Genomic DNA, 22,910 nt, shown 5'->3' with positions numbered 1-22,910 from the left:
CAAGTGGAGTACCACAGGGTTCAGTCCTGGGACCTCTCCTGTTTGGTATCTACTTCTCTGAAGTACAGGCTAGCACAGAAGGCCTTTGGCTAATGAAGTTCACAGATGACTGCAAACTAGGAGCCATAGTTGAGTCCCCAAATGATGTGGACATCCTACAGAAGGACCTCAGTGAGACAGATGCCTGGTGTCAGAGCCATGGTGTGAAGCTCAATGCCAAAAAGTGCATTGTCATCCCCTTTGGTAAAAACTCTGTACCCATGAGCTACTACATAGGTGGCAGTCTACTTAACGCTGAATGTGTCATAAGAGACCTTGGGACCCAGGTGGACAGTAGTCTCTCCTTTGATAATCACATTGCCACAGTAGTCAGGAAATCCTTCTACATGGCAAACCTCATCACAAAAGAGTTCTCATCCAGGAAAAAAGAGGTCATTGTTCCCCTCTACTTAACACTCATTAGACCCGTTGTAGAGTACAACGTCCCTTTTGGAATGTACCTCACAAGACATCTGCAGCAGCTGGAAATGCCACAGAAGTACCTCACAAAGAGGATTACTGACCTCAGCCATATGCTCTACACTGACCATCTCAAAAAACTCCAGCTTTACTCCATAGCATATCACCTACTCCAAGGTGATCTCTGCCTAACATATAAACCTATGTCAAACTCAGAGCTGTTGGACATGCTGCACCTAAAGAAATCCCACTCCCTCTGAGCTACACGCACTAGGGACCTAAACCTTGTCACCACAATAAACAGGACATGCTGGAGGGATAGATTCCTGTCCCAGAGACTTCCCATACTATGGAACAAGCTATCCATCTATGTCAAGCAAAGTTCCTCATTAGCACTCTTCAAGAAAAATCTTGATGAGTGGATGGAAAATAGGAAATACACCCAAGGGATCACTTCTGTGGCTCTGCTCAACAGGGGCACAGGAAAATAACTTTGTTTGGTGGCGTAAGCCAGGGAACCTTATTGGCTAGGCTTACTTAGGCCCTTGGGCCAATACCTAGCACCTACCTATGAACTTATAGCTCTAAGCATATGCTTTCAGTCTGCCAGCAGTCGATAATGCTGTAATGAGACACTTAAGGAAATGGCTGCCAGTAGGTCTTAATAAGTTAATGCACACAATAATTTATATTTGCAATATTGCCTTATCTGCAGATTTCTTTCTCTCCTCCACTGACTCTGCTCTGTTTCTTTGTACAATGCACAGGTATTAAACATTTAGGGCAGCATAATCTGTCTTACTGTCATGTATAGTATGATGACGTTTGGTGCTGCCAGGTTTTAAACTAAAGCCACTTTGCTGCTTAGCCAACATTTCTGCTTGCCCTCAAGAGTCCAATCTTGCTGACCATACAAAGAGCACTCAGCTTAATTTTGCAAGACATTGAGTGCACCAACCACACACCATTTTACTTAGTGTTCTTTCTCTGTTATTTAGGCTGATAAGCCATTTGTTGCATTAATAACAGTAATGTGTGTCTGTTTCCATGTTATGTTTCTGTCATGACATGCATGTTGCTAGTCAGAACAATTACCATTACCTTCTTTGGCATAGTAGCACTTGCAAGCTGGCAGCAAGTAGCTGCCAGAACGTTGAACTTTCATGTACCCTTTTCTTTTTTTTTTAAATCTGTGGCTGATTGTAAAACAACAGCAGTTTGTGCAGAATTTTGTCCTGCTGCAGTTAGAAAGCGTTAATATTGCTGTTCACTTCCTAGGAGTGAATTTGGATCCAAGAATAAAGTATGGATAAAAGATACAGTCATTTAATTTGCCAGAACCATATCAGTCCTATTGGTGATTCAAAGGAAGGGTGCCCATTTGAAACATTGCATCTGAAGTAGGAACTTCATTTGTCAGCAACTTTTGGGGTACAGATCCGATCTCGGATTCAAGCCGGCAACTTCTACCACAGCATAGATCCGAGCTCCTAGCTCCTCCCTTTACCCACAATCCCCTGCCTACCCTGACTGACCTCAGATCTAGTTTGCCGCTCTTCAAGCAACAGCTAGATTCCAGAGCTCTTGGCGATTTTGTGAGAAAACAGTTTTTTCTTCTTATTCTGATTGAGTGGTTGTGTGTGCGTGTTAGGTTTACCCTTAACACTAAAACTTCTTATTTTTAGCTTACTTAGCTTAAATTTTAATTTAAATTTTTTCCTCCCTGCCCCCGCTGGTCATAGCATGTGTGTGTGTCTTGAGTGTAGGGGCCTAGTGAGTGTGCTTTACTTTAGTTATGTCGGAGGCCCCTAAAGCCATTTTTTCTAAATGCACCGAGTGTGGTCACAAGCTTTCACCGGCTGATGGCCACACTCGGTGCGTTAGGTGCCTTGGGGTTGAACACCTCTCTTCGGGTTGCGCGATTTGCATGGCGTTCAACCCCAAGGCACTTAAGGATCAGAGGTCGAAGCTGGTTCTGGTGGGCCTTTTACCCCCAGACTCTGCTTCGGCCTCCGGTACTGTAGCGGTCACTCCTGCCTCCCTTCCTCCGACTGGGACTCAACCTCCCGCTTCGGCTCCAGTGGATAGGGAGTCCAGGAAAGAAAAGTGGAGGGAGAAGCACCTTAAGTGGCGGGCCGAAGACTCTTCATCGGCCCCGCCCACCAAGAGGGCTTCTCCGTCCAGGTCTTCTCGGTCTCCTCCTCCTCGGATCCAATCCCCTTGTTTCTCCCCGGGACCCGAGGAGGAGGTGACCCGGTCCCCGTCGAGGTCATCGAGGTGGCACTCCAGGTCGGCCTCGGTGGCCTCCTCGAGGTCCACCTTTAGCATGTCAGATGCGGACATGGACCGGATGATGAGGAGATTCATCCAGGCCCAGATGCAGATGGGAGTGCTCTTGCCTCCCCCCCTCTGGGGGGGAGCTCGACCCCTTTTTCCGCCCCTATTGCTCCTTCTCCGACCCGCATTCCAGGTTCGTAGCGCTCGGAGCTGAGCCACGTTGGATCCGGGGGTGGGTTGGAGCCAGCCATGCTGGGCACTTCGGCTCCGACGGCTCCGTCGAGTTTGTCGGATCCAACCTCTCGGAGACATGGGCCGAGCTTCAGATCCGAGGGATTCGGTGTGCTTTTGGCTCCGTCCCGGTCGGAGCACACTGGTCCCTCGGATCCGACGTTCTCGGTGCCGGGTCCGATCCCCGCTTCGGATCCGAGTGGGAGTCGGGTCTCGGATCCGTCAGAGAGTGGCTCCCCCTCGGCTTTCGCTGCGGTGGAGAGGGCACTGTCGAGTGCTTCCAGGCCTCCAGTCCTGGCTTTGGCTCCCTCCCACACTCCTTCTCATCTGGTCCTGGCTCCCCTCATCCGGCCCTCGGGGCAGCCTACCTCAGCGCCTCTAGGAGTTCCAGTGGAACAAGATACAGCCCATGAGGACTCTTCGGACAGCCCCCCGAGGAGGTTCCTCACAAGGCGAAGTGCAAGAGGAGGCACATAGACTCCCCTGAGAGTCTCACCGAAGATACGGACTTAGATGAAGGGGAAGGCTCCCCTAGGTCACCCCCCGAGGATGTCTCCTTCGGAGACATCATGGAAATGCTCAAAATCAGGGGTGGGTGGTCTGCCCCCAAGGCTTCCTCTGATGAGTCCGTATTTCTTGAGGCATTCAAGGCAGGACCATCTACCTCTTGGGTGTCCCCTCCACCTGACCCCTTGGTGGATCTCATATCCACTAGGGCTTGGAAGGAACCGGACACCATAGAGCCAATCCCCAAGCACCCGGACAAAATTTTGAGCCCCCCTGCAGAGAGATCACACTGGAGCAGAGGTCCCCCTGTGGATGCCATGTTGGTGGCTGCAGCCACCAAGAAAGAGTTGGCTCAGGAGAGTCCCACGGTTCATCCTCCGAGCAAGGAGTCTCGCGCGATGGACCGTCTTTGGAAGCGGGCCTTCAGTTCAGCGACCTTCTCTATGAGGGCCTTGAACTACATGGCACACATTATTCGGATGCAGCGGGATCTAATTAAGGAATACGCTTCTTCCCCCCAGGGTCCATGTCGGAGGGAGACAAGGATCTGTACTCCTCCCGAATGGCCACCCTCCGCTCTATTTCTAACACCTCTATGCGGCTTTTGTCTCTTGCTATGGAGGGAGCCACTAGAGCAGGCGGAGTCGGGCTTGTCATGAGGAGACAGGCCCGGATCCGTCACTGTGACTTCTCGGAACCCTTTAAGGCGTCATTCGCGAATGCCCCTTTTGATGGTTCTGCACTGTTCGGCAAAATCGTTCGCAACACTCTTGTCCAGAGCGAGAAAGATGGGAAGACTTTGTCTGCCATCGGAATCCGCTTCTCTGCGCCCCAGAGGTCCCTTTCCAAGAACCAAAAGGGTCAGAAGAAGATGTGGTTCCGAAAATCGCATCAATCCCAGTCTGCTCAAGACAACCAGTCCTCTCGTGGCAGAGGAGGACAGGGAGGACGCCGCCCCAGAGGCAGAGGGGGTCCCAGGAATTTTGGGTCCAGAGAACCATTCTCTGAGAGGCCCACGCAGAACCCCTGAGGGGTTGCCCAGCTGCTCCACTCTGGAGGCAGTCGGGGGGCATTTTTCGAGGCACCTAGCAATGTGGGAGTCCATAACAATGGATCACTGGGTGCTTCGTATTATATCCAGAGGTTTCCAAATTCCCTTTATCGTAACCCCCAGAATCAGAGGCCTCCCCGACATACCACCCAGTCAGAGGGAGGTGGCTGCTACAGAAATTCAGCAGCTTCTGCAAAAAAGAGCCATCCAGCCCATCCCCCCAGATCAAATCGGATCAGGGTTTTACTCCAGGTTCTTTCTGGTGCCAAAAAAGACGGGAGACTTGAGGTCCATCCTCGACCTCTCTCTCCTAAACCTGGCAGTACCCAAAGAAAAGTTCTGAATGGTCACTTTGCAATCCGTCCTCCCCTTATTGTGGGAGGATGACTGGATGTGCTCCATAGACCTCAAGGATGCGTACTATCACATTCTAGTGGACAGGCATTCCAGGAGGTTTCTCCGCTTCTAGCTGGGAGCCAGTCACTTTCAATTCAGGGCCCTCCCCTTTGGCCTCACCTCAGCCCCCAGGGTGTTCACCAAAGTCCTGGCGATAATAGCGGCCAACCTGAGACTCCAGGGAATTCAGGTCTTTCCGTACCTGAATGACTGGCTCCTTACGGCCCCAACAAGGCATCTACTTTGCTCATGCAGGGATTATTTCCTCAGTGTGGCTCCACTATTAGGATTAACCATCAACATGACCAAATCCTCTCTGATCCCTACACAGGTGTTAGATTTTATAGGAGCGAGACTGGATTCCAGACAGATGCTTGCGTTCTTGACTCCAGATTGGCTTCGTAACCTGGTGTTACACGTACAGGCCATCCTTCAACTGCAAACTCCTTCGGCGGAATTGGTCCTGAGGGCTTTAGGATCTATGGCAGCTGCAATCCCTCTGCTGCCATTGGCCCGGTTGAACATGAGGGTCCTGCAGTGGACCCTCCAGGTACAATGGTCCCTGTCTCACAACCCCCTGTCTCATCCCATTCCCTTAAGCAAGGTTTGCAGAAGGTCACTCGTGTGGTGGCTCCAGTCCCCCCAATATCCACACGGGATGTCCCTTCTCACTACCACTGCCAGTCGACACAGTGACCATGGACGCTTCTCGCCTGGGGGGGGGCATTTTTCAGGCAGAACAGTCCAAGGCACGTGGAATGACATAGAGACCTCTTTGCATATCAACATCCTAGAGATGAGGGCAGTGCTTTTGACGTTGCAGGCACTACACAGCTCTCTCCTGGTAGGGACGATTGCAGTACAGACAGACAACATGTCAGTCGTCTGGTACATCAACAAACAGGGGGGAACCAGGTCTTACCCCCTCTGCCGCGAGACCATGAGAGTGTGGGAATGGGCAATTTCCACCAACCGCTTTCTCATAGCAATGCACATTACGGGACGGTCCAACATTCTAGCGGACAGGCTCAGTCGTACTATCCTGACTCCTTACGAATGGTCTCTCAACCCTCGAGTTGCAGAGCAAGTATTTGCCCGATGGGGGCGACCTTGTTGCGATCTTTTTGCCTCTCCTTCAAATACCAAATGCAACGATTACTTTGCTCTGATCCCCCCTCCGGGGGAGTCCCCGAGAGACTCTCTAGTTCATGCTTGGCCTCCCGGTCTGCTTTATGCTTACCCTCCTCTTCCCCTGATGTTGAAATTATTGCAGAAAGCCAGACAGTTGGGGAGCAAGATGATCCTCATTGCCCCATTCTGGCCTCATCAGACGTGGTTCCCTTACCTATGGTCTCACCTACTGTATCCACCATGGATTCTGGATCCCCTCCCGGATCTCATTTCTCACCCTCTCGATCTTCCGACTCCGAACCTGGTCAACCTCAAGCTGACGGCTTGGTTGCTCCAGTTCCACTCGTCATAAGGACTCCAAGGATCTCATCACCTGTCAAAGCCATTCTAGTAGCAGCTCACAAGCCTTCCACCAGGAGGGTTTATCGGAGTAAGTGGAAACGCTTCTCCATCTGGGCAGAACACCGTCGTTTAGACCCTTTTACGGCCCCGATAGGGTCGGTTCTAGATTTTCTAACCTCTCTCTTTCATCAGGGGGCTAGTTCTTCCACAGTCAAGGTACAACTTGCAGCAATCTCATACTATCATGTGGGGCAAGAGTCTGGCCCTCTTATCACTTCCAAACTGTGTAAGACCTTCCTCAAAGGTACCTTCTTCCTTAGGCCTCCAGTCAAAGAGGTGGTACCTCCATGGGATTTATCCCTAGTCTTACAGGCCTTGACTGGTCCCCCTTTCGAACCGGCGGCCACGGTTGATCTCAAATTTCTCTCTTGGAAGACAGCCTTTTTGGTGGCCATAACTTCAGCCAAAAGAGTATCGGAATTGCAAGCTCTTTGTGTCAAACCACCATATTTGGTCTTTCACCTGGATAGAGTTTACCTCAGGATCAATCCGTCCTTCCCACCTAAGGTATCTTCAGAAGCGAACATTAATCAATCTATCAATCTCCCAGTGTTTTTCCCCAACTTTCAAAACAAAGGAGAGTACAAGCTGCATTCCTTAAACGTACACAGACAGCTACATTTTTATATTCATAGAACTGCTGATCATAGGCAATCCGATCAGTTGTTTATCTCCTTTGCCAAAAGTAATTTCGGTAAGCCAGTTTCTAAAGTTTCTCTCTCTCGATGGATCTCGAGTTGTATTCTCTTAGCATATCAGAGCTCGGGAAGGCCTGCACCTCAAGGAGTCCATGCTCATTCTACTAGGGCCGTTGCCACTTCGGCGGCCTTTCAAGCTAGGGTTCCCTTGGATGACATTTGTTCCGCAGCCATTTGGGCTTCATCTCACACCTTTATCAGCCACTATAAAATAGATATTGTCTCCCAAGGTAGGGCATCCTTTGGCTCTGCGGTGCTCCGGAATGTCCTTCCAAGGCCACCCAAGATTTAGGTAGCTGGGGACTCTGTCCCAAAGGTTGCTGACAAATGAAGTTCCTACTTCAGATTAAGAAGTTATGTACTCACCATAACGTTCCATCTGAGTAGGTATCTTCATTTGTCTGCAACCATCCCCCCCTCCTTCCCCCTGACCAAAATGATCGTTCTTGAGGTTCTTAGCATCTGTTCCCCTTGGGACACTTTTATCAGCTGTGCTATGGGGCAAACTTGATCTGAGGTCAGTCAGGGTAGGCAGGGGATTATGGGTAAAGGGAGGAGCTAGGAGCTTGGATCTATGCTGTGGTAGAAGTTGCCGGCTCGGATCCGAGATCGGATCCGTATCCCAAAGGTTGCAGACAAATGAAGATACCTACTCAGATGGAACGTTATGGTGAGTACATAGCTTCTTATTCTGTGGAAGTATATTGCTGAAGTAATTTTTAGAACCTTTTGAGTTATCTGGAGATATAGACACACTTTCATAGTTTCGGGTGACTTTCAGATCATTTTTATTTGAAACATTTGCTTGCTAGCATCTGATTTAATTTATTTTCAAATGGACTTTGGGTTGTTGGCCTGTTACTGTTTTATTTGAATTGTTACATCAACAGTTGCTGATTTCAGAACAGAAAGCAAACGATAATGTTACATTTGAATGTATTATGTTAGTAGCAGTGGACTTTTAATTTTTAAATATTATTTTTTTTCATTGAATGATTGCATGGAAACTATTTATTTATTTCAGTAGATTTTAGGCAATGTATTACTGGAAATGGCACTGTTGACTGTGTTCACTGGATTTTGGGCATCCATGCTGTTCATCTCTTCTCTTCTCAAAAGGTCCATTACCATGGGCTGAACAGAGGGGAAGGGTAGCAAAACACTTGCCTTAATGAAAGATTACTTTTGCTTAAGTCTGTCCATTTAATAAAACAATGGAAGCCCTGTATGTGTATGTATATATATATATATATATATATATATATATATATATATATATATATATATATATATATATATATATATATATATATATATATATATACATATACATGCATATATTGTGTATTAACATACACACACACCTATATATATATATATATATATATATATATATATATATATATATGTGTGTGTGTGTGTGTGTGTAGAAGCAGATATGCACGCATGACATGCTGAGTGAAGAGAAAGTGTAATCTGCCTTTAAGTGTGTTACAATATGGAATGTGGAAACATTCTCACAACATTTGGGCAAGCACTGTGTATTAGTCAGCTTAGCAAGGTGTTGATTACTAATTCAGGTTATATAAAAGGAAGTAACCTAGACTGTTCATTCTTCAGCTGGAGGTTGCCCGGAGGATCCTGGAAGCATGGAGAGTTTGTGTGCCCAGTCAGGGCCAGCTTATGGAATTGTACTTGAAAAAACATCTGAAGTTTAGAGCTGTGACTGACTCTTAGTTGAGGTCTACAGCATGGGACGTTTTTAAGACAGACATAAAATAAAGATGCTCACCTGGCTAGCTTTACTCATATTATTTTTCTCCAGCTATTACAACCACTTTGCTTCCCAGACTTTTGTACCTTATCGCTCCTACTCATACTGCACTAATTTCCTAAATTCTTATTCTTCCTCCTCCACACACACACACACACACACACACACACACACTTATTTATTTTTAGGATTCCATGCATTTGGACTCAATTCATGTGGTCTAATTTTAGGTGTATTCATTTGGTCTAAGCACATTTTGTCTAAATACATTTAATGTAATTTTGTATTTAAGTATTGCATTGATACTTCATAGAGCAATGCATTTCTGACAATGTATTTAGTCTGTGGTGTTAGTGTAACTGAATGTTTGGTTAGACTCACACAGCTATAGGTAAGCTGAAATGTGAGGGTTTTTGTGAGATCACACATAGTGGGTTATGGGAGTTTGCTGTTTGCGCCACTTTTGTGCGATCTTGGCATTGGAACACATAACTAGCAGGGGATATGAAGGGTAGAAGGGGCTTGCATTCCTGCAAAAACACTATTTTATTTATTTATTATTTTTTTATTTATTTATTTATTTTTTTTTTTTATGGTTTGTGTTTTAAATTAAATGGTTTTAGATGTATTGAGCTTAGATTAAGAGAGCTTATATGTATCAACATAGAACCTATATTGGTCAGCAGCCGTTATATCGACCACAATTGAACAACAGAACAGCTGATCAGTGTGTGAGAGCTCTTTTGTAGTGGTGAAAGGAATATGCACTTTCTCCACTGTTCTGCAATCTCAGAGTTGGGTGATGTAAGACAGAGAAAACTGTATCACTTCATGGGGTCCTTGCACTATATGTGACAATATCAGCCATGAAACTGATAGAAATATAAATACTTTGTACACTAACACTTATGTTTTGATTATAGTACAAATGTTGTGTTTATTCTGCCTGTAGTTTCTTTGTTAGTTGCTTCTAGTATTGTAAAGGTTTATGTTTGTTGGCTTCCTTATTCCCATTTTCCCTTTGTATGAGTGCAACTTGTTGCTAGCTTTGACAGTATAAGTAATTGGCTCTACCTGATAATATCACTGGAATTCTACCCCAACAGGCATGTGAGTCACTGTCCCATAGAAATGTACCACTATTAGGATATCATGCCATGAAATCTACAGTGCACAGATTACTGTTACATAAGTACACATTACTAGCAATATTACTAAGCAACCAGATGCTCAGTGGATCAGAAATCTGTAACGAAGTGTTCAAAGAGAGGTGTTAAGATTCTCAGAAGTCATTTCCTATTAATTTGAGGCAATGGTCAGGTACTGAAAATTATTCTAGTTAGCAGCTATTTGACAAGGAAGAGAGCACAGAATGCAAATAAGCGTTAGAATGAGTGACTTGTTTATGTAGTAGACGTATCTAGTATTGTGCATGGTTCAGAGGGCATAGTAGCATCTAGGCTAATTCCTAGGTATTTGAAGGAAGGTACCTGATCCGTAGTTACACCACATAATGTGCAGAACGTATAGGAGAGATGGTTGCTGGCTGTTTGTGGCTATGAATAGTACGCTCTTTTCCTGTTTTTAGTTTATTATTTGGCCCGTGAGGAAATCAGGTCATCAGGTCACGGAAGCCTGCCTCGACCTATGTTCTGATTAGGGCAGATGATTGGGAACTACAGAACACCACGTGATTTTTTCATACTGTTGGTTGCTACACTAAAAAAAAGGGGTGCTTATTCATAAATGTTGAAGAAGATAAAGAGTGTAATAAGAGAATAGAGACTTTATAAATTTAGAACTGCCGGGTTGATAAAATATTGCCAAGTAAGCATGCTATCTAATGTTATATATCACCTGTAATTCTCTTTGTTATAGTTTTGTATTTTATTTTCTTTGTATTGTTTTTATTTTGTGCCGTGTGTAGTTTTCAGTAACTTTAGTACATTTGAACTTCATACAGACAACAGCTTGGCACAACTGGCTAAAGCTCTGACTGACACCCATGCAACCTGTGTTCAACTAGCAGCCTGGATACTGGAGAAGGTGAAGGTGGGAAGAGAGACATGATGGTGCTATGCCTGTTTGCTTCTGTTGTGGGGAGTGCACATTTCCAGAGTATAATTTTCATGGTAGAATCTTCCCAGAGACTGGAGAATAAGTAGAGGTGGTTGTCTGAAGGGGGCAGGGCCACTGAGGGTTGCATCATTTGAAAAGCAGATGAAACCAATCGTGGTGCTCTATTCCACGTCCTCCTCTTGAATGTCTACAGGTATACAAAAGAGAATGTAGGGCCTTAAAGAAACTACTGTCATCCCTCATGCAGATGATGTCACTACACTCCTGGCATGCTCACCCCTTGCCTTTAGGAATGAATGCACTGTAGGACCCTTACTCCTTTTGAAATTAATGAATCAGTAGATTTGCTTGGGGAGATTTTGATGAAAAGAAGGGAACTGGCACAAAATGAAATAAATAGAAATATGTTTTAATTTTGCATTTAGAATAGGTAACTGGATTAGCTGCAAAGGGAACCAAATAATGAAAAGACACATAATTTTGTGCCCAAATGGTCTTTCTGGTGTTGGGGACAAAGATTTGAATCAAAGAGATCAATATATTCATCATTTAGTTAATTATGGCAAGGAATATCTTTACATTATACAGTAGTTTCTTGCCCTCTCCCAAAATCTTCATACTAACCTTCCAAATTTATGACATTTCATAAAACTACTGACATTGACAACAAACTGTCACCGGCCCATGGCCAGCCTGTCTTGCTGTGATGGTCTGGTAAGTGATGATTTTTTTTTTTCCAAAATGAGTTAGCTTATACTATATCCACACATGCTGTATATCTCATGCGAGTAGGCAGGCTACTTGCTGAAGTATTACATCACAGCATTTTTTAAATGTTCAAAATACCGTATAGCAGGCATTCATTATCAGTATGTTTAGCTGTCAGAAATTCATGTTTAAATCTATGCAGGACATCATTATTCTTTCGGGAAAACTTGGCTAGGTGTAGAAAGGCCTAGTAACAATCTGTCAGTCTATAAATCTATGTTACCAAAGACAAACCAGAGAATAAGACATCCCCTTACCTTTTATGGTCAGAAGATGTAGAGAAAAAATAGCAATACTTCTGCTTGCAATAATTACCTGCTAAAATTAACTGCTGTGCAGTATATTCAGAAATGTTATGCTCATCCTGTGATGACAAAGCTCTAGAGATTTTGAACTGCAGTACAGTGGTAAACAAATTATTCATTTTATTAGACTGCACATGAAAGAGGCTTGCTGTCTGTGATGGCATCATTGTCCTGGCTAGCTCCACTCTTATTTAAGGCCTCAATGAGCTTTGCAGGTGTATTTGAAAAATCTGCGTGTTGCATACCTCATCATACAGAGCTATAAAATTGTATCTATGACACATGAAAGATATATACTAAACTGGTCAAGGCTTATTTGGAATGTTGTTTTCTTTGCAGGAATTAGTCAGAAAAGGACTGAAATTTTAAAGCTGTACACTGTATAAGAAGCTAAATTAATGTCATATTATATGCTTTCTTTCTAGGCTCTACCACCTTTACTGTGTTTTCCTCATCAGTTGCTGCCGTCAGTGGACTGCTTCTTGGCTACGAACTGTGTATTATATCGGGAACTCTCCTGCAGTTGCACAGTTTGTTAGGATTAACTTGCCAACAGCAAGAGTTGGTAGTCAGCGCACTCCTATTTGGTGCTGTAGCATCTTCTGTTGTTGGAGGATTTATACTCGATAGATATGGAAGAAGGATTACTATCATAGTGACCTCGTGTCTGCTTGTGCTGGGAAGCCTTGCTTTGATATTCTCTGTATCGTATGTAATTCTTATCGTGGGTCGTATAATTATTGGAACATCGGTATCAATGTCAGCTGTTGCAACATGTGTCTACATAGCAGAGATTGCTCCAGCACAGAGAAGAGGTTTTCTGGTATCCTTAAATGAACTCATGATTGTCGTTGGTATCCTCTCAGCATACATTTCTAACTGCATATTTGCAACTGTTACTAAGGGCTGGCAGATCATGTTTGGTTTAGTTATACCACCAGCTACACTTCAGGCTGTTGTCATGTACTGTCTTCCACCAAGTCCTCGATTTTTAATTAAAAGTGGCCACAGTGAAGCAGCTGCTGATGTACTAGAAAAACTACGGGCCAAGGTTGACATCTATGATGAATTAGATTACATCAGGGCCTCTCTCAAAGAAGAGGGGCAATATAGTTTTTGTGATCTTTTTCGCTCAAAAGACAACATGAGAGCCAGGATGTTAGTTGGAATCTTCCTTGCCTTATTTGTGCAAATTACAGGACAACCCACCATTTTATTTTATGCCTCAACCATCTTCAAGTCTGTAGGATTTCATAGTAATGTTGCTGCAACTCTAGCATCTGTTGGGATTGGTGTGGTTAAAGTGATGGCTACGATCCCAGCGACACTCCTTGTAGATCGAGTTGGCAGCAAGACTTTTCTTTGCATCGGCTCTCTTATGATGTCATTGTCTTTGACTGCCATGGCATTGGTGAGTTTCCAAATCCCTATAAACTTTGGCAGTATTTGTGGCAGTCACGGCCTTACAAACCATTCTTGGGTAAATTCAGTTATCCACTTGACAAACAATACACATATGAACCATGACTCTAAAATGAGCAATTTTTCTAAGCAAGCTTCTAACTTTACATCACAGATTTTATTTGCATCACTTGCCACCACAGCAGGAAAGAAAATAAATAGTTCCTGGAACATGTCGGCATTTGTAACTTTAGAAGAAAGGACCACTGTGCTAGGCAAGACTGCACATACTGTAGTCTTAGAAATGAACTATGTTCCAAGTGTATTTAAGTGGCTGTCTCTAGCCAGCCTACTTATATATGTTGCTGCTTTTTCCATAGGACTTGGTCCAAGTAAGTTTTTGAATTTATTTACTTAAAATATGGCAGGAAGAATTTAATTGGTAGGACGACTTTCTATCTAGAAGATCTAGCTTTGAATCATACTTTAACCAGTAGTATAAATGTGATGATATGTATCAAAAACAGCATTTAAAATAAGTGCATTTCTTTAACATTATTTACTAGTGATATGATCCTTTCTGACATAAGCTGAAGCCATGTGTAGACTGTAATTGTTACAGAATCATGATGCATCCAGGGTAAGTGATGTCCTTCCCCTCACTTCAGTGTACATTAGCTCACCTCGCCCTAAATGATCATTTTCTAGTGCCATTCAGGCTTCTGGAATTTTATTATCACAACAGTACTTGCAAGTAAATGCATTTATTTTTAAACTGAATTCTTCCAGACAAATTAATATATAAATAATGCCTTGCTTTTCACAGGGCCCAAAAAAGTATGCAGTAGAGCAAATATATGTGTAAGTAAAAGGATATTGCCTTTGTAGAACAGGAATATATGCAGACTTATGTATGCCATGCTTAACTTATCTACAAAAGTCAATAAACTTTGATACACCAATAATTACATGTATTAAAGATCCTTTCAGTATTTCACATTTAATCGCATAGATGAGTATTTGGCAGTGACCATTATCTTTTCAGTGGTGCATCTAGAATGGTCACCATACCTCTCAACCTGGAAACATCAACAATCTGGACAAAGGCCCATGACAAACAGGTACAAATCTGTACTCTGATTAACATAAAAGTTGCATACATAATTATGTAGCCCTGCCCACTCCAATGGAATTATGAGATACCAACTTTCAAATGCAAACTGAAGAACAGACAGCCAAAATATGGCCCCAGAGTCCCCCCTGCAGCCATTCCAATGTCCCATTACTTGACTATTTTGCCCCATTTACCATAAACACTAATGTGCATACTGCTTTACTTCTACGATGATTATTTGGATTTTATTTTATATTTTATAGCACAAACACTAATAGAAATCTTCTAAACAAAGCAATACAGTCTCACAATGAAAACAGACTTAGCATTAAAACTTCTCTGCCCTTGAAACTCACATTCATTGAAACAGCATTGAAACCAACATCCAAAGAAAAATGCATCTGGCCACTGGCTGATAAAGATTACCTTTGGACTGTTTTCAAATCAAAGACCCCTTGCACATGAAACAAGAAGTATACATGTGTTCTTTGATACACCTTCCTGACTTTATTAAATTATATTCTTTGTATAATACAGCACACTTGTTAGAGCATGTTTAAAATTTCTTTGAACATTTTTCCAGTAAGCAATGAAACAAAATGTATGAACCAATAATGACAAAACTGCCCAGTTCAGAACTTTTCCATCGTAACAGTCTACTCAAACTTCTACAATCCACCAGTATCAGTAAATATGCACAATCTCTGCAGAAGTAAAAGTCATCTAAATTCCATGTTAAAGAGATCTGTTACAAGGTTGCTGCTATCAAACAACTTTATATTTCATTGTTTCGTCTACAAGTAAAGTGCCTGTTGCCCTTGAAGAATAACTTGCCTATGTTACATTAAAAAAATGACAAGCTAGTAATATTTCAATAGGGAATTGATGGCAAACTGATAACAGGTTCATAGCTAGTAGGTATCTCTGCCAAAGGGGGATATTCTCAGGACTGCAGCATCTACCCCCTTTAAAAGTATAACACAGTGCAGTATCAGCAATCCATCTACAGACTGCAGCAAAAGCAAGTTCATAGGTTCATACTAGGCTATCTGCCCTAGAGCATTTATAACCCTAGCCAGAGTGTGTTTGGCTTTTGCCACCCATTTTAAATTAATTTTGCTATGCCCTTTTTCGAGGTTAGTATACTGTGCCTCTGTCTAACAGTGACACAGAAGTGATACCCACGGTAAACCTACAATCTCCCATCCACTCATCAAGATTCCTCTTGAAGAGAGTCAATGAGGGACTCTGCCTAACCTGGGCTGGGATTTTATTCCAGAGTGAAGGGAGCCTCTGGGTTATGAATCTGTCCCTCCAGCATGTCCTATTTATTTCAGTGCTGAGGTTCAAGTCTCTCGAGCTCGTAGCTCAATGGAATTTGGATTTTCTGAGGTGCAGCATGTCCATTAATTCTGGGTTGGACATGGCTTTATACGTCAGGCACAGATTGCCTCTAAGCAGGTGGTATGCCACTGAGTAGAGCTGGAGTTTCTTTAACCGGGTAGCATATGGCATCTGTTTGAGTCCTTTGATCCTCTTGGTGAGGTACTTTTGGGGTCTTTCCAGTTGCTGCAGGTGTCTGGTAAGGTACATCCCAAAAGGGGCATTGTACTCAATTATGGGCCTGATGAGGGATGAGTAAGGAGGCACGATGACCTCCCCTGATCTAGATGTGAATCCCTTCATAATTAGGTGGGCTATATAAAATGTTTTTCTAACCACTTTGGCCACGTGGTTGTCAAACGAGAGATTGCAATCAACTTGGGTCCCCAGGTCCCTAATTACTTCTTCTGTACTTAATGGATTACCACCTATGTGGTAATTTGTGGGCACTTTGTTTTTGCCAAAGGGGATGACTATACACTTTTTGGCGTTTAGCTTGAGGCCATGGCTCTGGCACCAGTTGTCTGTTTCTATGAGGCCCTTTTGGAGGATGCTTGTGTCGACTGGAGAGTCAATTATGGCGCCCAGTTTGCAGTCATCTGCGAACTTGGTCAGCCACAGTCCTTCCGTGTTGGCCTGTACCTCTGAGAAATATATACCGAACAAGAGAGGTCCCAGGACTGAGCCTTGTGGGACGCCACTTGTAACTGGTTTGGAGTCTGACATGGCTCCAGCAATTCTAACCATGTGGGTTCTGTCCTTGAGCCAGTTTGCAACCCATCTAGTGAAACAGGGGTTTATATTTAAGCTGGTGAGCTTATCTATAATGCCCGAGTGGGGTATTGTATCGAAGGCTTTTGCGAGGTCCAGGTAGGCTGTGTGAACCACCTTCCCCTCGCCAATGGCCTTGGTGACTGTTTCATAGAAATTGACCAGGTTTAAGAGGCAGGATCTGCCCTTAACAAAGCCAAACTGGGTAGGATCCAGTGTCTGTAGGTCCCCAATATCTTTATTTATGAGGTCCATGATGATCCTTTCCATAGCTTTGCATACCAAGCTAGTCAGGCTTATGGGGCAATAGTTTCCAGGATCCGTTGAGGCACCACCTTTGTGGAGAGGGACCACTGTTGCTGTACGCCACTCTTTGGGTACATATCCTGTAGTAAGGCTGAGATTGAACAGTAGTTTTATGTTTGGGTTTAGCTCTTCTTGGAGTTCACGTAGGATGCAGCCTGGGACACTGTCTGGTCCCATTGATGCTGTGTTTTTTGCTTTGGAGAGGGCTGCTCTTACCTGAGCATCTGAGATGTCAGGGGGGCAGCACTCTGCTGGGATAGATATTTTCCCTTTTGGTGGGGAGGGGGGGGAGTTTGCGCTGAACCTGTCAGCTAGGATGTTGGCAATGTCTGTGGTTTCGGTGTATTTTTTGTCATTTTGGACTAATTCTGAGCATATCTGGGAATTCTCACCCAGATTCCTAACATAACTAAAGAAAGCCTTGTGATTATCCTTAATGTCCTGTGCAATTTTTCTCTCGAAGCTGGCCTTAGATGATTTTATGAGTACCCGTACTTTTTTGCTAATACTGATCAGAGATGCCTTCCATTTTTGGGATTTTGCTCTATCATGTAGTAGCTTCCTCCTTCTATTGTATAGTTTGTTTATGGCTGGGGTCCACCAGACAGGACGTCTGCCTTTGGAGTATTGGGTCTTGGTTTTATTTGGGATTGCATGATCCTTGCATTCCTGAAGGTGTTCATAGAATGCATTTATAAAGGATTCTGTGGTCCGGGCCGTATTTTCCACAGGCCCGGGGGCTTTGAAGGATTCCACCTCGGTTTTGAGGAGTGTGAAATTTGCTTTAGAGAAGTTTTTCACTGTGGTTTTCTGGGCAAGAGGTGGAGTCGGGATGTGAATATCCAGTGAGATTAGTTTATGGTCTGATCTTACCAGTGAGGGATTCACTTCTGGTCTGGAGCATAGAGTCCCCATGTTGGTGATGATCAGATCCAGTATGTTTTCCCCTCTTGTGGGAATGGTAACAAGTTATTCCATAGCATTTGAGTTTATAAGTTCTAGGAACCTTTGGGCTAGGGTGTTGGAGCTAGAGTAATGCTCCCAGTCTGTGTTTGGGTAGTTAAAGTCGCCCAATATAATGGTGTTTGGAGAGACCTTCATACTTTCTAGTGTTCTCAGGAAGGCCGAGTGGAGTTCCTGGGTTTAGGAGGGTGGTCTGTAGCAGGCTATAAACTGGAAGGCAGTTTTACCCACTGTTAGTTGCACATGGATAGTCTCTGATGCTTTGTGCTGTGCCACCAACCTGGAGGTGTGGGTATCTTTGACGAATATTGATATTCCCCCTCCTTTTGTGGGTCGGTCCAAGTTTTGAGGCCGAAAAGCATGGTATGAGGTATAACCTGGTAGTGCTGGGGTGCTGTCTGGAGCCTTGAACCAGGTTTCTGTTACTGCACAGATATCGATGTTCTCCATGCTAAGGAAAGTTTCGAGTGCATGCATCTTGAGGTTTAGATTTCTGGCGTTGAGTAGCATTACTCTTAGTTTCTTATCCCTTGTGATACCTATGGAGGTGGGTTTGTCTTTTGAGCCTTGCCTAAAAAAGGCACTATAGGGGTAGCAAGAGCCTTTGCCAATATCCGACAGCCCAGGGGTGACAGGTGCAAACCGTCCCTAGCGAAGCATTGTGGCTTGTCGAGCATGTCATCCCAGGCTGACAGGCATTGGATCCCCTTTGAATGACACCAATACTTAAGCCAATTGTTGAACTTGATCATCTTGTCTTCATATTGTGGCATCATTCTTGGTGAGGGTAAGATGCTACTCAAGGTCAGGGTCATACCGGCTTGGGCTACATGCTCAGAGAGCTCCTCTATGTATCTTTTCATGTAGTCCAATATCCTGCTAATAATGATGCAAGTAGACTTTGCATAAGCAGCACCAAACTTCTCTTTCCTGAAGAACTGTGCAGCACAAGAAATCAGGAAAAAGCCAAAATTTATTGAGGGAGACAAAGGCCCAAAACCGGGGACACATTTTAAACATTGCTTGTATAATCTTAGAAAGTTCCTAGAATAAATTGTTGTGTTACCATGTGTTTCCTAAAAGATAGGAAGACAAACTTAAATGGCTATCATTATTTAGTGAATTCAGTTCTCACTGATTTACCAGAATAAAATAAAATTTATGTTTTTTAACATTTGTTTACTGGGAATGTCTGACTTGAAATAAAGCTAATTTTCAGCCAAGGCCTGGGGAAAAATACTTCAAATGCATATTTTTGTATTGTGGGAGGAAGCTGGAGCACACAGAGGAAATCCACACAAACACAGGGTAGACATGCAGACTCCACACAGAAGGCACTTCAGCCAAGAATCGAACCAGAGAGCCTCTTGCTGTGAGGCAACAGCACTACCAATGTGCCACTGTACCGTCCACATTTTAAGAGGAACAGAGCAAAAGTATGAGCCAAACATATTCCAGACATTATGGGAAATTTGTACAGTTGAGCGCTATAAGTTAACTCCTCCACGCAGAAAGCAATTAAGCCAAGAATCGAACCAGAGAACCTCTTGCTGTGAGGCAACAACACTATCACTGTACCATCCAAATTTTAAGAGGAACAGACCAAAAGTATACACCAAACACATTCCAGACATTATGGGAAAATTTGTACAGTAGAGAGATATAACTCCTTCAACCAAAAGTGGTGGTATGGGTAGAGAACTCCAGCTCTTGCTTCTTGTGCCTAAGGTACAGGGTTTGAGCCTGAGTAGCCCTAACCACCAGGTAAATCCATCTGGGGCATTCTGCACACACGCACTGACCTTTGTTAAAAACAAAAAGCTGGGAAATTTGGTAATTAAGGGGTGCCACTTGGGAATCGTGGCACCCCATTATTTGGACCTCAAAAAACTGTAAAGTACGAGAGATTCTGTATGTTTGAGAGGTATGATGGTCACACAGGAAGACTGCTTCATCTGCTCATGACTTTAAATTGGCAGATGCAGGACAACCTATCAAATGTAGACATGAACCACAGCTTGAAAAGACAATAGGATGATTCAACACATATCTCAAGTATCCCTGATTTTGCCTTATATTTTTATTATGTCCTTCATAACATTCTTGATTTTCTGGTAAATCAGTGAGGATTATAGTCAGTCAATAGTGGCACACATTACTTCTCTTAGTTGGTTTCTTAGTCGAATTATAGGTTTTGTATCAACTTGTATTTTCTGGACAATAATAAACAAGAAACTAAAGTAATATTTAAAAATTGCCCCTGATTTTGGACATTATTTTAGTTTTGTCCAAAATTCTTGAGATAAGAAGTTGACAGGTATGATTCAGCAACATACTGCCTACCTCTACAACGTCTCCCAGTTTGATCATTTTACTGGATGTTAAACAAAGTTGCTACTTTGTTTCATTGTGCAACAAAGCAAAGTATAGTTTCCATGAAAATGTGGACTGTAAATCTTTGCTGCTTCCATTCTAGACAAATTATATTTCCCTCCAATAATTCCCCAGTTCATACTGGAATGCACAGCTGCTACTGCTTAATGAGGTAATTTCTTACTGTGGAAACTGAGGCCTGCTTTGTTCTTTTTCTTTCTTCATGAATGCTTTGATTCCTCTTGTGCGGTACAATACTGAGTCATTTTCCTAATCGGATATTTATGGTATTTTAGTCTTAGTCAGAAGTAGTGACCATATTAGTCACTTATAAGCATTTTTTTATTAGCACCCTTTCTCTTCTCAGTCATTGTTTCATCTATAGGTACCAAGCTTCCTTTCATCCCAACTGTGCTGTCCACTCACCTATGGATAGCACCTCAGTGTCAGAGCTTGTTGTCAAGAGTTATATAATCTGTCAGATGCTATAATAAATACCAAAAAAAATAATATAAGACTGCAAGAAATATCAAGATGCAGGGAAGACTAACTGCAGAATCAGGCGTGAACTAGGAAGCAGAGAACTGTATAAATAATCCTTTCTTCATATGCGTCACTGGGGCATATTAAAGTTAACAGAAACAGGATCTTATGAAGAAGGCCTTTTTATGCTCATCCTCTTTCAGTTGTCTAACCCCATTGCCCGATCGGTCCATTCATTTATGTTCATAGGTTCACACTCGGCTGTTGATCCAGTGGACAATATGCAGTCTAGCCAATAATCCCATTCATCTTCTAGTCTCCAGGCCCTACACTGCATTGAGTGCAGTACAACACCCACTCTACCAAACCAGAATTACTGCTTCTGCACATTCATGATACTCTACAGCACTGTATATTCTTTGGCTGGGATTGCACTCCCAAGTACATGTTGAGAGAGAGAGAAAGAGAGTGCTCTCCCAAATACTCCTCCCAGATGGCACTCCTGCAGATAGATTTTACCTAAAGCCTTTCACTATGTTCCTCTAAAACATCTGGGTCACTGGTCAAACCCTGGGTGTCAGGGGAAGTAAACAGAGCCAAGACCTCAGTGCTACCAAACTATTTTTGTGATGGAAAAACAGTGACACTCACATGTAATTGCTTGTACTTTATATTAGTTTTTCATAATAGTCATTCTTTTAGGCATATTTCAGTGGAACTCCAGTTATTTTAAGAATATAGCACTTTAATTTGTTGAGAAAGTCTACCATGAGGTATGAAGATGGCCACTGAAAACCTTTAGGAAATGATTAATAATCGTCTGTGCTTTGTTCCTCACAAGCAAAATGTCATGATTGTAGCACAATTGGCTCCCTATTAAAATGTCAGCACTCACAACACTGAGAACAGACACACCAAAAAAAAAAAAAACATGCAGGAGAAGACAAAATATTGAAGATTGCTCATCTCCTTTAAACTTCCCTACATCTCTCGGCACCCCCCCCCCCGAACATATATATGCCAACTTGGAGATCACTGACCCTCAGACCAAAGGGACTATAAACATCTTGGACATGGTATATGCAAGTCCGCTTTTCAGCCATTCAGTCGTCTTATTTCAGGACTCGCTGAAGCAGATCCAGACATTAAAAATGGTTACTGGCACAGTTTGCTCAAGTATAATTGGGATGTGTCTTACTGAAATCTTGCATTCTCACTGTTTTTCATCCATGCATTTGAAACAATCTCCCAGTAATACTCCCACCTGTACAGAATTTTGCAGAATGGCCATATTTGTGTCTCATAAAATTTGTGGTTTTCTACCAAATCACTGAGGAATGAAGCGACAAAATAATAACAGACATTTGAGTTTCATTCTTCATTTTATTCAGAAAATGCATGTTAATTCAAAAACCTGTTATTCTATCCTTTTTAAAATGTATATGAGTAATCATAAAAAACTCGACCAAATAGCTACTGTAAGGAATTCAGAAAGTCACTGCAAACACTAAGTACTCCACTACATTTATTAAAAAAGGTTTAGCGCTTTCATCTAGGTAAACTAGACTTCATCAGAATCAGTTCTGATGAAGTCTAGTTCACCTAGATGAAAGCGCTAAACCTTTTTTAATAAATTTAGTGGAATACTTAGTGTTTCCAGCGACTTTGTGAATTCCTTACAGTAGCTATTTGGTCGAGTTTTTTATGATTGTTGTTGCTACTTGGACATTCGTTTTGTATATGAGTAATATTTAAAAAGTAGCTCAGATTTTGGGCCATTGTCCCTCAATGATTGTTGGATTTATGCAGAATTCTTGTGGTAAATGGTTGAGCGGTATGATCCCAGTCTATGCCTACTGTAAAATACAACTGCATGGATCACAGTTATGCACACGCACAACCGCACATGCACACACACACACACACACACACACACACACACACACACACACACACACACACATGTATACACACACACACACACACACACACACACACACACACACAAATACAAAAACAAACAGTATTTTATAAGGGG

The 22,910-nt window shown here is 43.0% G+C and overlaps 1 protein-coding gene across 1 annotated transcript in view; it reads left to right on the top strand.

The window, feature by feature from the left end:
* SLC2A12 (solute carrier family 2 member 12) overlaps positions 1 to 22,910 on the top strand; it is a 376,139-nt gene that overhangs the window by 122,896 nt on the left and 230,333 nt on the right. Inside the window, exon 2 of the mRNA XM_044076201.1 lies at positions 12,504 to 13,871. Within this exon, the coding sequence (XP_043932136.1) occupies positions 12,504 to 13,871 (1,368 nt within the window). The remainder of the gene's footprint in view (positions 1 to 12,503; positions 13,872 to 22,910) is intronic.

This window comes from Protopterus annectens, chromosome 1.part1, assembly GCF_019279795.1.
Source record: "Protopterus annectens isolate FY-2018-M chromosome 1.part1, PAN1.0, whole genome shotgun sequence".
NCBI classification, from domain to species: Eukaryota; Metazoa; Chordata; order Ceratodontiformes; family Protopteridae; genus Protopterus; species Protopterus annectens.
Note: the sequence above shows the minus strand (reverse complement) of the source record. Positions and strands in the feature narration are given on the sequence as shown.